This window comes from Astyanax mexicanus, chromosome 4 (assembly GCF_023375975.1).
Source record: "Astyanax mexicanus isolate ESR-SI-001 chromosome 4, AstMex3_surface, whole genome shotgun sequence".
Lineage (NCBI taxonomy): Eukaryota > Metazoa > Chordata > Actinopteri > Characiformes > Acestrorhamphidae > Astyanax > Astyanax mexicanus.
In genome coordinates this window covers 47,134,247-47,147,046 of record NC_064411.1, presented here as the reverse complement: position 1 = coordinate 47,147,046, position 12,800 = coordinate 47,134,247, and the positions used below count along the sequence as shown (strand labels likewise).

General features: G+C 39.6%; 2 protein-coding genes across 7 annotated transcripts in view; one reads left to right on the top strand and one right to left on the bottom strand.

Annotated features, from left to right (window-relative positions):
* Positions 1-12,800, top strand: part of LOC103037335 (receptor-type tyrosine-protein phosphatase mu) — a 255,198-nt gene that overhangs the window by 210,469 nt on the left and 31,929 nt on the right. For all 5 annotated transcript variants that reach the window (XM_022678937.2, XM_049478835.1, XM_022678936.2 and 2 more), the window contains 3 exons: positions 5,767-5,854; positions 6,791-6,867; positions 10,779-10,815. In XM_022678937.2, coding sequence (XP_022534658.1) covers positions 5,767-5,854; positions 6,791-6,867; positions 10,779-10,815 — 202 coding nt within the window. The remainder of the gene's footprint in view (positions 1-5,766; positions 5,855-6,790; positions 6,868-10,778; positions 10,816-12,800) is intronic.
* LOC111194535 (uncharacterized) overlaps positions 2,414-12,800 on the bottom strand; it is a 62,944-nt gene continuing 52,557 nt past the window's right edge. The window contains exon 6 of one of the 2 annotated variants that reach the window (XR_007438889.1): positions 2,414-5,336. The gene's annotated coding sequence lies outside the window, so the exon portion shown is untranslated. Of the gene's footprint in view, positions 5,337-5,847; positions 6,820-12,800 lie in introns of those variants that run through there. The other variant, XR_007438888.1, reaches the window with a different exon arrangement.

The following is a 12,800-nucleotide window of genomic DNA, read 5'->3' as shown; positions in this document are numbered from 1 at the left end:
GTCTGTGTGTGCTGGTCTTTTGTACATGCTGCCCATCCTGTACCCGTAGCGTAATGCCCTGAGTGTGTGATGTGGTTGTGCTGGTGGTGTTGTGTCTGCTAAAGTTGCAAGAGCACTCTTCTCCCCTCAAAGCTGTTCACTCACACAGTCTCTTTCTGACCTCTCCTCTTGTGGTTCTGTACCTTAACTATGGATCAGATCAATGAGGTAAGCACACAATTCATTTGGTTCATTTGTAAAATCTAAAACTGTGCAGTCTGAACTGTAGACATTAAGCTAATGCTAGTGATGTAGTGATAGAGATAGCAGTATTGTGTTGTGTTGCTTGTCTTAGCTTGACACTAAACATTGTTTTAGCTAGTATTGTAGGTTCATACAGTCATATGAAAAAGTTTGGGCACCCCTATTTATCTTAATCATTTTTAGTTCTAAATATTTGGGTGTTTGCAACAGCCATTTCAGTTTGATATATCTAATAACTGATGGACAGTAATATTTCAGTGTCCATCAGTTTGTATTGTATTGTACTAATAGTAAATATTGCACATTTTCTGTTAGTAATATTTCAGGATTGAAATGAGGTTTATTGTACTGTGTTCATCAGTTATTAGATATATCAAACTGAAATGGCTGTTGCAAACACCCAAATATTAGAAAATGATTAAGATTAATAGGGGTGCCCAAACCTTTGCATATGACTGTATCTAGACGCTATAGATTGTCAAAGCCAACACTCCGCCCTGCTGAAAAATCAAGCTTAAGAACAGCTTTTGCTGCTAGCTGGTTTCAGATGGTCCAAGTTAACCTTTGATGGTCCAGGCGGTTAAAAAAGCTGGACATCCATGCAAAACATGCCCTAATTAACCAGCTCTTGACCAGCATAGCATATGTTTAATAGAGGTATGATTATGGTCAACCAGCAAGGTCATGCTTACTCATGCTAGTTGTTTAATGTGACCAGGTTAATTATGTTTGTAGACATGCTAAGTTATCACACTTACAACAATTGATTCAGCTTAAACCAGCTTAAGCTACCCAGGCATTTTTTTTCTCAGCAGGGAGGTTTTTCTTTTTTTTTTTTTTCACTAGTATGATAGGTTGTAGGCTAGATGTAGAAGATACATACAGGTGACATGGTAGGTTATTGTCTAGACACAGTACATTCTCTCAGGTAGCATAAGCAATTCTTAGCTAAACCCAGAAAATGACCTCAGCCAGCATGATAGGTAGCAGTTTAGTCACATGCTTTAAGATATTTTGATGAGTTAAAGGGAGGTTTCACATATTTTTCGAAATTGCTGCTTTAATGAAGTTGTCTTTAATATGGAAACAAAGTCATTCAGACTAGGAGTGTAACGGTATGCAAAAGCTCTACTATTTTAAAGAAGCAGTAAACTTTAAATGCTGTTTCCACACACATAAACACACACACACATACATAAACAAAAACACTGTATTCTCTATGTGACTGTGTACACTAAACAGTTACCCCAGTACCGTGACAGTTCAGTACAAGTACACATACTGTTACACCCCTAATTCAAATGAACATGATGACAGGACCCAAATGTAAGACCTATAATTTCTAAAGAATTCAAAACTCATTAAGTTTATTAACAATGAACATTTCACACTAAACCTCTCTCTGACTGACTTTGTTAACATCTCAACCACTATATAATGCACAGTTTGAACAATTGGTGGATAATCCCTCTGAAAGCTGCTGCTGCTGGCGCTGAGAACACTAGGAGTGTAATGTGAAGTGATGTGTTCAGGCTGTGATTTGTTCTGAAAGCATTTGACAGTGCACAGATGTACATATGAACGTGCAACATTGACAAGCCCCATTTGCTGCCCATTGTCGGCCGTTTTTGTGTGCTGCCATGTGGAACGTGACTGTGAAATGTTTTCTGTACCCCCGTCTCCTCACTGCCAGAGCCCCATGTTTGACGGATGCTAATGGTTAATGATATGACACCACTGCAGATGCTCCACGAATGTTCTCGCCCACTCTTGCATGCTTTCACCGTTGTTTGTATGTGTGAGTCCGCACTTTGCAAGATGCAGGAATGAGTGTCTTTTTATATTTATTTATTTAATTTGCCACAGTTATGTTGCTCATCATAGTTTCATTTGTTCGGTTTCATTTCAAGCATCTAGTTTCTACACTCACTGCATTCAACCATGCTAATTTCACAGTATCTTTTCTTGACAATGGAAAATTATTATTTTTTTAGATTTACAGAAGAGATGGATGCAGGTCAATTGTTTCTGTTTGTTTTCTTCCAAAACAGGAATCCTGCTGCTTAAACTAAACTAAATTAAATCTAGAGACATTTATTTGCATCACTTTGTAAAGCAGCAGTTTAGTTTAAAAAGTGTATCAGTCTGGACTCATCAGAACACAGGTTGTTTAAATGCACAGTATCAATAACCAAAACAAATGTGATTCATTTTTAAAATGAAAGATTGTATTAGCGTATGTATACATGTACAATTCACTGTTCTACCTCAATATATAGAAATGAAGATGCCCATTTTAAATGCATTGTTTTGTGATGTCACCAAAGTTCAATTTGCATAAATTGACAAATAAGGCCTACAGCATTTAAGCTGCACCTCTTCATACTAAGGTTATGTGTTAGCTTTTTTTCGTTTCTGCCCTCATCTTTCTTTTTCTTTGTCCCTATTCTTTTATCTCTTCTGTTCAATCTTTCTTTCCTCTTTTATTTCCATTTGTTTTTCTCCACCTTTCTTTTCCATTCTTTTCTCCCTACATTTCATCTTTTCTGTTCTTTTTTTTCTCCACCTCTTTTTTCACCCTTTTCTCTGTACCTTCTGTACCTATCTATCTTTTTATTTCCATTTTTCTTCTTTAAGTTATTTTCTTTACACTATTCTTTACTTCTCTATGCCACTACAGTGCTGCTAATCACATCATAACTAAATAACACAGTGATATAATCAGCCTGTTGGAATCTATAGGATAAAAAAAGCTTAAAATATGTTCTGATTAATTAATAAAACAATAATGTATGATAGAAATACACTCCAAACAAAACTATGTATAAGGGCTTTAAAACAATGTTCAGGTAGAAATCAGTGACAGTATATGGTTTTAGCATAAAAAACTTTATGGAACATCATAAGTGGAACAGTAAATGATGAGCATGATAAATGTTACCATATGTGTGTTTTTAAACTTTAGGATACATAGAGAACTTTTTTAAGTGTCTAGAATACATGAACATTGTTTTTTGGCGCAGCATCATTACCATTTGCAGCAGAAGTTTAGGACAGAATTGGGTCCCCCAAGCTAATTTAAATAATACTTGAAAAATTGGAAGAGCAAATATGGGCGAAATTATCACAACAAAAGAAATCCTTCCACAGCTGGACTAATGATAACCACTCGTATGCTTATCATCATCCCCCTACTCAGTAGTGCTGAAAACCAAGATGCCATCGGCAGAGTTTTACTGTATAAATTAATTATACGGAATCATATCAATTATTCTGTTTTGCCTGGTGTTCACTGCAAGGCTGCGCAGCCAACGTAAACGGTTGTCACTCTCTCCTTCTGTTCGAGGAACGTCTTTGAATTTATGTCAAAATTGTTCTCTCTCTCTCTTTTTTCTCAGCACAGAGTGTTTTCAAAGAGGAGGAGTGCTTCAAGTGAGGCGTCCAGTGTAGCCAAATAAAGGAATAAAATGCAATTAAAATACAGAGTTTTTTTTCTCTTTAGCAGGTTTGGAGGAGAGAGGCCTAATAAAAGGGTGGGAGCAGTCACACAAACTGATAATAGCTCTATTTGATGTTCGTCTTCCTTCCTTTTTTTCCTTTTCTTTTTTTACTCCCTGCCTGTATGTATATTTTTAAGCTCAAATAGTTTTCCTTTCTCAATTCTGCACAATATGTTTTATGACACCTGTCTAAAGAATGTACTTAGACTACTCAACTTGAATTGTTTAATTTAGTACCTGTTACCTGGAACTTGGTACCTGGTCTTATTGTTCCAAGTAAGCCAAACAGGGGCTAAAGCATGATGTGTAAACTTCTTCAAGCTTTACTCTGTTCTAAGTACTGTCATGCTTATTGGTGTAAAGCACCATAAAATAAATAACTCTGACAATTCATCTTTTAATAATTACTTCAATTGAAATTCAAGCAGATTATATCCTTCTCCTGTATAGCTGGCAGTATGGAGATGCAAGAAGCAATATGTTGATGCCTGGGCAAGCTATTTAGCTAGCCCCTTAAAATAAAGGTGCTTCGAAGGGCTATTTTTAATGATGCTATAGATAAGACACTTTGTGTTCTATATATCCATAGCATGTTTTTATAGAGGGTTTTATAAAGAGTTTACTGAGAGTGAATAACCTTTACAAGATCACATAATGTAAAGGTTATTTTATGGCATTGCTCAAAGAACCATCTAAAGCACCTTTAGACCTTTACATTTGTGTGTAAACGCTCAGATCATTCTTTGTCATACTTAAATTCAGCACTGCCTGCGTTCCTCTTGTTCTGTCACAGCAGCATGTATAGAAGTTGTATAGAATGCCCTTCAAAGTGTAACTCTAGGTGTCTGTCAAGCCCTCAGTCCATATTTTCATCAAGCGCAGATTAGAAGCTTTTTAAATCCACATGCTCGTCACATTTACATCGAGACACAGCGAGCGCACGGGGCAGAGTATTAAAACAGTCGTCGCCTGCAGATAGAATAGCAAAGATGTTCGGCTAATCCTGCAGTCATAATGAAGTGAAATCTGACTCTGCTCTCACTCACTCGCATCCTCTTTTTATCTCTGTCTCTCTCCCTCTTTCTCTCTCTCGCACTCTGTAACATCAGTGAAGCTCATCGTAGTACATGTGACGTCCAAGTGACTGATCAACTTTCTGCATTCTTCCAACTTTCTTTTTCCCTTTAATCTTCTCTAATCCTGATGGAGCAGGACCGGGTTTGAACATTAGCAGCCAACCAATCTTCAAATATGCATGGGCACTGGTAGTAGAGACCGCCTGCTCTCAAGAGACTGAACCAGTATAAACATGCACTTCTGCCACCTTCACCCTTGTTTTGCAGTTGTTGTTGTCGTGGTTGTTGTGTTGAAGTCTGTAAATCATGCTGGCTCAGCCTCGCATGGTCGGGGTCCTTGAGCATCAGCTCACTGTGTGAACCACTAAAATAAATTTTCATAATTGGGCTTTAAGGGTCCTTACACTGGAAAAACAACCCAAAAATTCTTGTTTTTCAATAAGAAATTGATGTACAGTGTAAACAACTTTGTTCTAGTTTTAGAACATTCAGTCAGCAGTCCTGCCATCCAGAGAATCTGCAAAAAAACACACATTTGCAGTTAATAATGGTGTTGATTTTATGATATGAACATTATACAATACATTAGATGACTCGCCACTACGAAATATGAGCAGAGTTTAGATGATCACAGACGCCCTTTGAAGTGATGAGGGGAGAGAGTGTCATCTACCCACCCAAAGAGAGCAAGGCCAAACGTGCACTCGCAGGGCTCCGGTAGCTGATGGCAAGCTAAATTAACAGGATGTTGTAATGTGCTCTGATTCTGACACAGCGCGCTGGGACTCCTCCACGCTGTCTCATCAAATAATGATCCTTACTCTTCTTCTCTCCCACTTTCCTTTGTGCTTCCTTTGCTTACACAGATGCAGGAGAAAATATTCCACACTTGTGACTTTTTAAAGGGCTGACACAAGACTGTTCTCATATGTCTCTCTCTCTCTCAGAGCTTTTTCGAGGGACAGTCAGCGCCGTGGGACTCCGCCAAGAAAGACGAGAACCGGATGAAGAATCGCTATGGAAACATAATTGCATGTGTGTATTAAAGTGGCCAGCAGCCCCACACACGCACACACACAGAGACAGCTACCGCACTGTGGCATATATTGTCCTCATATCAGCCAGGCCTGCGCTGACACATTCATTCCCCTCATATCAGAAAGGCCTCAGCTAAGCCTGAGCAAAACATGTAGACTGATCTATCACTGCTAGACTAAAGGCACAGCTTCTCTATCACGCTTTTATCCATTTATCAATAGATTATCACACACGTCTCTATATACATGTGTGTATAAATAGTGATTATTTGAAACTTTGTGGTGTGATGTCTGTTGTATGTTTTGTTGGTTAATTGAGTTCTCTTTTTTATTCTTATTTAATTATTTACTCTTTCTCCTGTCCTCTTTTTGTTTTTTTCTCCCTATTTCTCTCTCTTCTTTTTTCATAAGGGTATCATGTCTCTCTATCTATACCATCTATCCTTCTTTCATTCTTTATCACCTGATTATTCTACTTTTTTCTCAAGTCTTCTTTCTCCCCTTAACTTTTCTTCTTTCTTGATTTTTTTCTTCATTTTTTTCTTTCTTTCCTTCTTTTTTTGTCATCTTTTTTCTCTAATTTTTCTCCAATCTGCAGTCTCTACATTTTATCTCTTTTTTCTTTCTCTCTTTCTCTCCGTCACCTTATTTTTCTACTTTTTCTCAAGTCTGCCTTCTTCCCTTATATTCTTTTTTCTTCATCACCTGATTTTTCTTTTCTTTCCTAAACTGTTTTCTCTTCTTTTTTCTCACTTTCTCACTCACTTTTTTCTCTCTCCTTCTGCCTCTCCGACTCAATTGTCTTATCTTTCTTCCTCTTTCTTCTTTCTCTCTTCCCTTATATCTGCTTTTTCTCTCTCTTTCTCTGTCTCTCTCTCTCTCTCTCTCTGGTAATGTGTAACATGTCTTGGTTCTGCTTGTGTTTTTTCTTTAGACGATCACTCTCGGGTGCGTCTGCAGAGCCTGGAGGGAGAGCAGAGCTCCGATTACATTAATGCAAATTACGTTGATGTGAGTACAGACAGCAGCCAGAGCCTCCATGCAAAGGTCACAGCACACAGAGAGAGACACACACAGCACAGAACACACACACCGCACAGAACATCGCCACTATTCCCATTGCGCAGCAAAGAGAACTAGGCCAAAGGGGGTACTAGTGCACACTCGCACACTCAGGGAAAGAGGACAGAAGCAGGTATCAGTGAATGCTCTTACATACACATGCACACACACACATATATACACATGCACATTCAGCAAACTAGCACAACACAGCACTAGGTAGTGGTGAACTCATTCCTAATCCAGCACAAACACAGCAGCATTCACACGAAGACACACACACTCGCGCAGTGTCTCAGCAGGGCACACACTCCACTTGTATGCACCGCAGGAAGAGGCAGGATCATAGAGGCCCTGACAGACGTACTGTAGAGTTAAACTCACACTTATCACTTGCATAAACTGCTACATAAATCACACATGCCTGCATATGGAGTACTGTGCAAATTATCTGCTATATAAAATACTTTTTGAAAAGGTACATACTTTAATACACACTATATGAACAATATTGGGCCACCTTCTCTTTCATTGTTTCTTCTAAACTCTGTCAGCACTGCTGTGAGGATTTGGTTGTATTCAGTGACAAGAGCATTAGTGAAGTCACATCCAACACCACCTCATCCCCTGCTCCCTAACTAAACACAGAAGTCTTGGATGAAACCAAGAATAGGATGTCATAAGTATACCTGGTGTATGTAATGTGTAGGGTTTACAGTACTTTTAGCCATATGTAATGTAGTGTTATTTTAAGTGCACCTATTGCTCATACAGGATTCAGTAGGGCTCACACAGGTTGCATATATCCATAGTAAAGCGCTGTCTATAAAATAAGGAAACTCTAAGAGGTCAAACGTGAGAATGAGGTTACCATAATCAAGGACAAGTGTCAGCCTGGGCTTTGAAGCAGTTGAATACATATGAAAGATTGGCAAGTGACTAAGTGGATGGTGACTAATTAACCAGAACTCAATCAAATACTTAATTGCATCTCACAGTGTTTCAGCCTATAGTGTAAAGCCTTCTCACAACAGCAGAAGAATGGTAAAGCAGCAGTGAAAAGTCAGACTCTCTAAAATGTAAATACCATTGATTTTAAATACCACTGATTTTAGAAGAAATGTTGTGGTGAATCAGATTTCTACAGACCTCTGGAAACATAATGTGCCTTTTTCAACCTCAATGATGTCTGAGCTGCTCAGAGGCAGACAGTGAAGAATGAAGAACACAGTGCTGTGATAGTGTGGCTTCTGAGCAGCTTGAAAACGCCTCACTTTCTGTCCGTAATGCGACCATTTGTTAAAGTCTGGTTATTAAGATGCCTTAACCCACCTCGACAATCGCAAATGCATAATGCAAGGTAGGCCACTTTGTAAATGCAGGAACTTCCATTATTTACGACTTCTTTCTTCCTTTCACTCTCTACCCCCTTCCTCTCTCGCCCTCTCTCTTTTTGCACTCGTTCTGTCAGTCAGTTTATTACTCTTTATGTTGGGGGGGAGTGCTTAAGTGAAGTCCTTCACAAAGCCCAGGCCCATTATTAGATAAGAATAAATGCATATTAAAGGGAGTTGTGATTGAAAAGGCTCTGCCGGCTTTGCGGGCTGCCTCATTGGCGAGGTACTTAGCCATGCCGCTCAGCCGAGCGCTGAATAGATAGAGCAGCTTTTTTCCTCTCCTCTGCTCCTTCTTTTCTTCCAGTGCAGACAGAAACAGAGGCTTTTAACCTGCCTCGTGTAGCTTCTCCTGACTAATAAACTTTATCGATGGTATGTTTCTGCTACATTTAGACCGCCTTTTCTTCTTCTGCTTCCTCTATACATATTTTTTCTTCCCTCTGAGTGTGACAAACACATATATACGTAGGAGTGTGTGGGTGAAGGCTGAACACTACTGCTGGAGCCCCTCATTGTCGTAGTTTGTCATTTATATTTACTTTACATGGACAGGCAGTCTGAAATCCACATAATGGCCACTTAGGATTTCTGAGAAGTCTCAGTCATGCACCTTTATCAGTGAGGGAGGAAAAGAGAGAGAGAGCGAGAGATGGGGAGACAGAGAGAGGCACTTGATCGGCCGTCACTGTGGGTGTTGTGTTAATCGCACAATGTTTCAGGCTGCAGTGAACAAGCAAACAGACAAACAAGTCAGCACTCAGAGACGTCTGATACAGCATCCGTTAAATCAGGACACACTCACTGTACCATCAGATCCCGATAAGGACACAGAATAAAAACAGCGGGGAAAAAAAGAAGAAGTGGGGAACAAGAAAGGTTGAAAAAAAATAGGCAAAGAAAAAAGAGGAAGATAGATAGACAGAGAAGAAAGAAATGGAAGTGGAAATTGAGAAAGAACATAGACAAAGAAAAGGAAATGGATAAAGAGAAAAGAGGGCAGAGATGGGAAATAAAAAGTAAAAGGAAGGAAGATAAAAATAAAGGAGAGAAAGGGAAGAAAAAGAAGAAGGTGAAGAGAGAAAGTAAAGACAGGACCAAACAAGAGGGTCTTAGAAAACAAAGAGAAAGGAAAACAGGAGAAAAGTGAATACAAATAAAAAGAGGGGGGAGAAAGAGGGTGATTGAGAGACAAAATAGTGAGACAAAAAGAGAGAGAGAAAGAGAGACAAGAGGAAAATAAGATAAAAAAGGGGAGGGAGGAAAGAAAGGAGAGAAAGAGAATGATGGCAATATAAAGAGACAAAGCAGGGAATTAGGAATGGGAGAGAGTTTGGCATGCATAGAAAGGAGAGAAAAAGAAAATGTAAGAATGAATGAGGGATGGAGAGGCAGAGGTAAAACAATGAAGAGAGAAAATGAGAGAAAAGCAAGAAATTGCATGTTTTTTCAGTGCTGATTATTTGGACAGTTTCTCCAGATTCCACAATGTTCAGAATTCTTTCAAACTCTCAAACCTTGGCATTAAAAACTAACTTTATTTGCCATGCCAATAAAACAGCCTGGAATTCTTTGAGAGAGAATAAGTGAGGGAGTGAGTGAGGGAAAGGGAAGAGAAAGGATAAAGCGAGAGAAGGAGAGAGAGATTTCTTGGTGTTTGTGCTGTGCATGCCTTGTGTCTCTCTCAGGGGAGGTGTTAATCAGAGTGGTATTAAATTGAATATGTGAGAGATAAGAAGAGTGGCAAAGCCCATCTATCCATCCCTCTATCTTTCCTACACTCGCTTTCCCTCCCTCTCTTCCCAACTGCCACTACTCCTATCTCAGGAGAGGGCAGGCGCACACACACACACAAACACTGCCAGACACGTACACACATACACACACTCAGAAAACAATATAACTACTGATAATCCTTTCGATATGACTCCTCTCTGTGGGATTAGCTGCTAATCCTCTCAAGTTTTATTTGTCCAGTGTGATGTATTCCGAGTGTGTGCGCGTGTGTGACATCTCTTGGGGAAAGTCCTTAGTAAACAGAACGGGGTTGCAGTGCTAATGACTTGTTGACAAATTGCTGACTTTTTACGCATTTGTTTCCTTATTTATTTATTTGTTTATCTACGTTATTTATGACCTGTCATCACAAGGACCCCAGCTGAGCCCTAGGCCATGTGTATGTGACTGTTCCCGGTGTGTGTGTGTGTGTTTTATATCCCTCATTGCTCTGTCTGCCAGAGCAGTTACCATGTTAATGGTGTTTAAAAGCAGGTCAAAGGTCACAGATGTGTCAGCTAGATTGGACTGAGAGATGTCTCTGTCTAAAAGGAATGAGGCCTATCTGTCCTTCACCATAACACTGTTAACGCCAAACTGCACTATAAACCTAAGCCTCTCTATCATGTCAGACAGCAGGTATCTTCATGACTGTTTTTTGAATGAACTCTCTTCTTGTTCTATTTACAGGGCTACCATAGGCCAAACCACTACATCGCTACACAAGGTAAGACATTTTCACAGTTTGTGTGAGTGGTGAGGCTTTTTTTAACATTTATTCAGGAAATAATATCATTACATGCAGGTATTCACATGTTTATAATACATAATGAAGCACATGCACTGCCATTTATAATGTCCTCTACTAGAGATCATTCACTATTTAAGCTTGGGTTCACATTGAGATGAAGGGCTGATTTATAGTATAATTGTCAATGTTGATTCTAAAAAATTGTCGATTAATCATTAATTTGTACTTGGTACAGCACACTACACAAAGTTTTGGGCATATAAGCTCAAAGGGAGAAGGGTAATGGGCTCACTCATGTAGTTTTCACTTGGTCTGGCTTCAAAAGTGCCCAAACACAACAGATTACTTATTAATAATCACTACTTTCAAAAGGCTCATTATAGGACCTCCTCACTTGCACATGTCTGCAGATGCTTATTAGCCACCATCATTGAACTCTGTTTGTGTACTGGCTGCACATTGTCAGTTTTACAACATAGCTTTCTCACACTCACATTTTTTTCATTTGTAAAAGTAACAGCAGAGTTAACCCTCCTAACATCCTAAAGGGAGCATGCTGCATGTCTGATTTCATAAGGAAGCTTTATATGTAATTGTTAAGAACTTTTCAAATCTAATACAATCTAATACAATGTAATCATATCTAATACAAATATGGTTCTTTATGAAATGAAAAATATTTTTGCCACAGTGTCATTGCTCAAATGACAGGAACTGCATATTTAAGGTTTTTCTTATTCACAGCACTGTAGGTTTTGACAGGTAATCATTTGTAACCATATACAGAACGGAAAGCCCAGTGATACAGATTTGTGTTTACGCTATTGTAATACACAGTCCAACATATTATATTGCATAGCTGTGTTTGTGGGTGGGTGTGGTTGCACAAATCCTAAGCGATTAATCAGGACTGGGCGTAAGCCGAGGCGAGCGGAGCAGAATAATAAATAAAGGGATTAAAGCCTGCGCGCTTGTCACTGGGCTAATCTGGCCTGTGGAGAGCGAGCACTCCGGCGAGGGCTGATGACCTCACGGGTTAAGTCTGATGGATGCTTAATTGTTGCGAGCTGTAGCAGGACCGGTTTGTATGGGTGTGTGTGAGGGTGTTTGTGTGTTTGTGTCTGGAATACGACGGGTTCTCTAATGGCTCCCCAATCTGCCGATGAGGAGAGGGGAGTTGCATAATTACCTGTTTATTAGAGCATTGCATGCCTCATTCCTCCGTGTCTCAATTAAAACACACACTCAGCCCAGTCTAGCGAAGCGGCAGGCATACCAAACACACACACACAAACCCTCGGCCCGGTGCAGTGGCCAGCATACCAAACACACACTCGTCAGTATCTCAGTCTAGCGTATGCAACGCCCACACCCTCTCGAGAGCATCTCGGCACAGAGTAGCGGAAATGTACCCAAAATAAGCAAATACACAGACAAACACTCACAGTCAGAGTGTTACAATATGCATATTAATGATACAACATGATTTGGGATAATATGCAGCCTGATTATATAATTTTTATTAAAAAGGACACTATCACATATTGACAGAATCGTGTTGTTTTTGCACGGACAATTCTAGCCAGACGCTGCTGATCACAACCATTACCATCCACTGTGCTGTCCACTGTGGGTGGTAATATCTGATTTCTATTTATAGGGGCAATTCTTGCCAGACACAGCAACTCACGATCATTACCAACCAAAATGGTTAGCACAGGTTATTTTAAAGGCAAGGTGTGACGCTATCACACCTTGTCTGAATTTGGATCATTAAAGCTCATTCAGCTTGCCATGAGCATGCTGGCCAGTTAAACACATAACATATTGTGGGTCTGAAACCTGAACCCAGTACATATTAAATCATTACACTCCTAACTCACACACACACACACACATATATACACTCACTGAGGCCTGGAGTAACGGCTAGCATTCCCAATGCCTTTGGACGAGCTTCA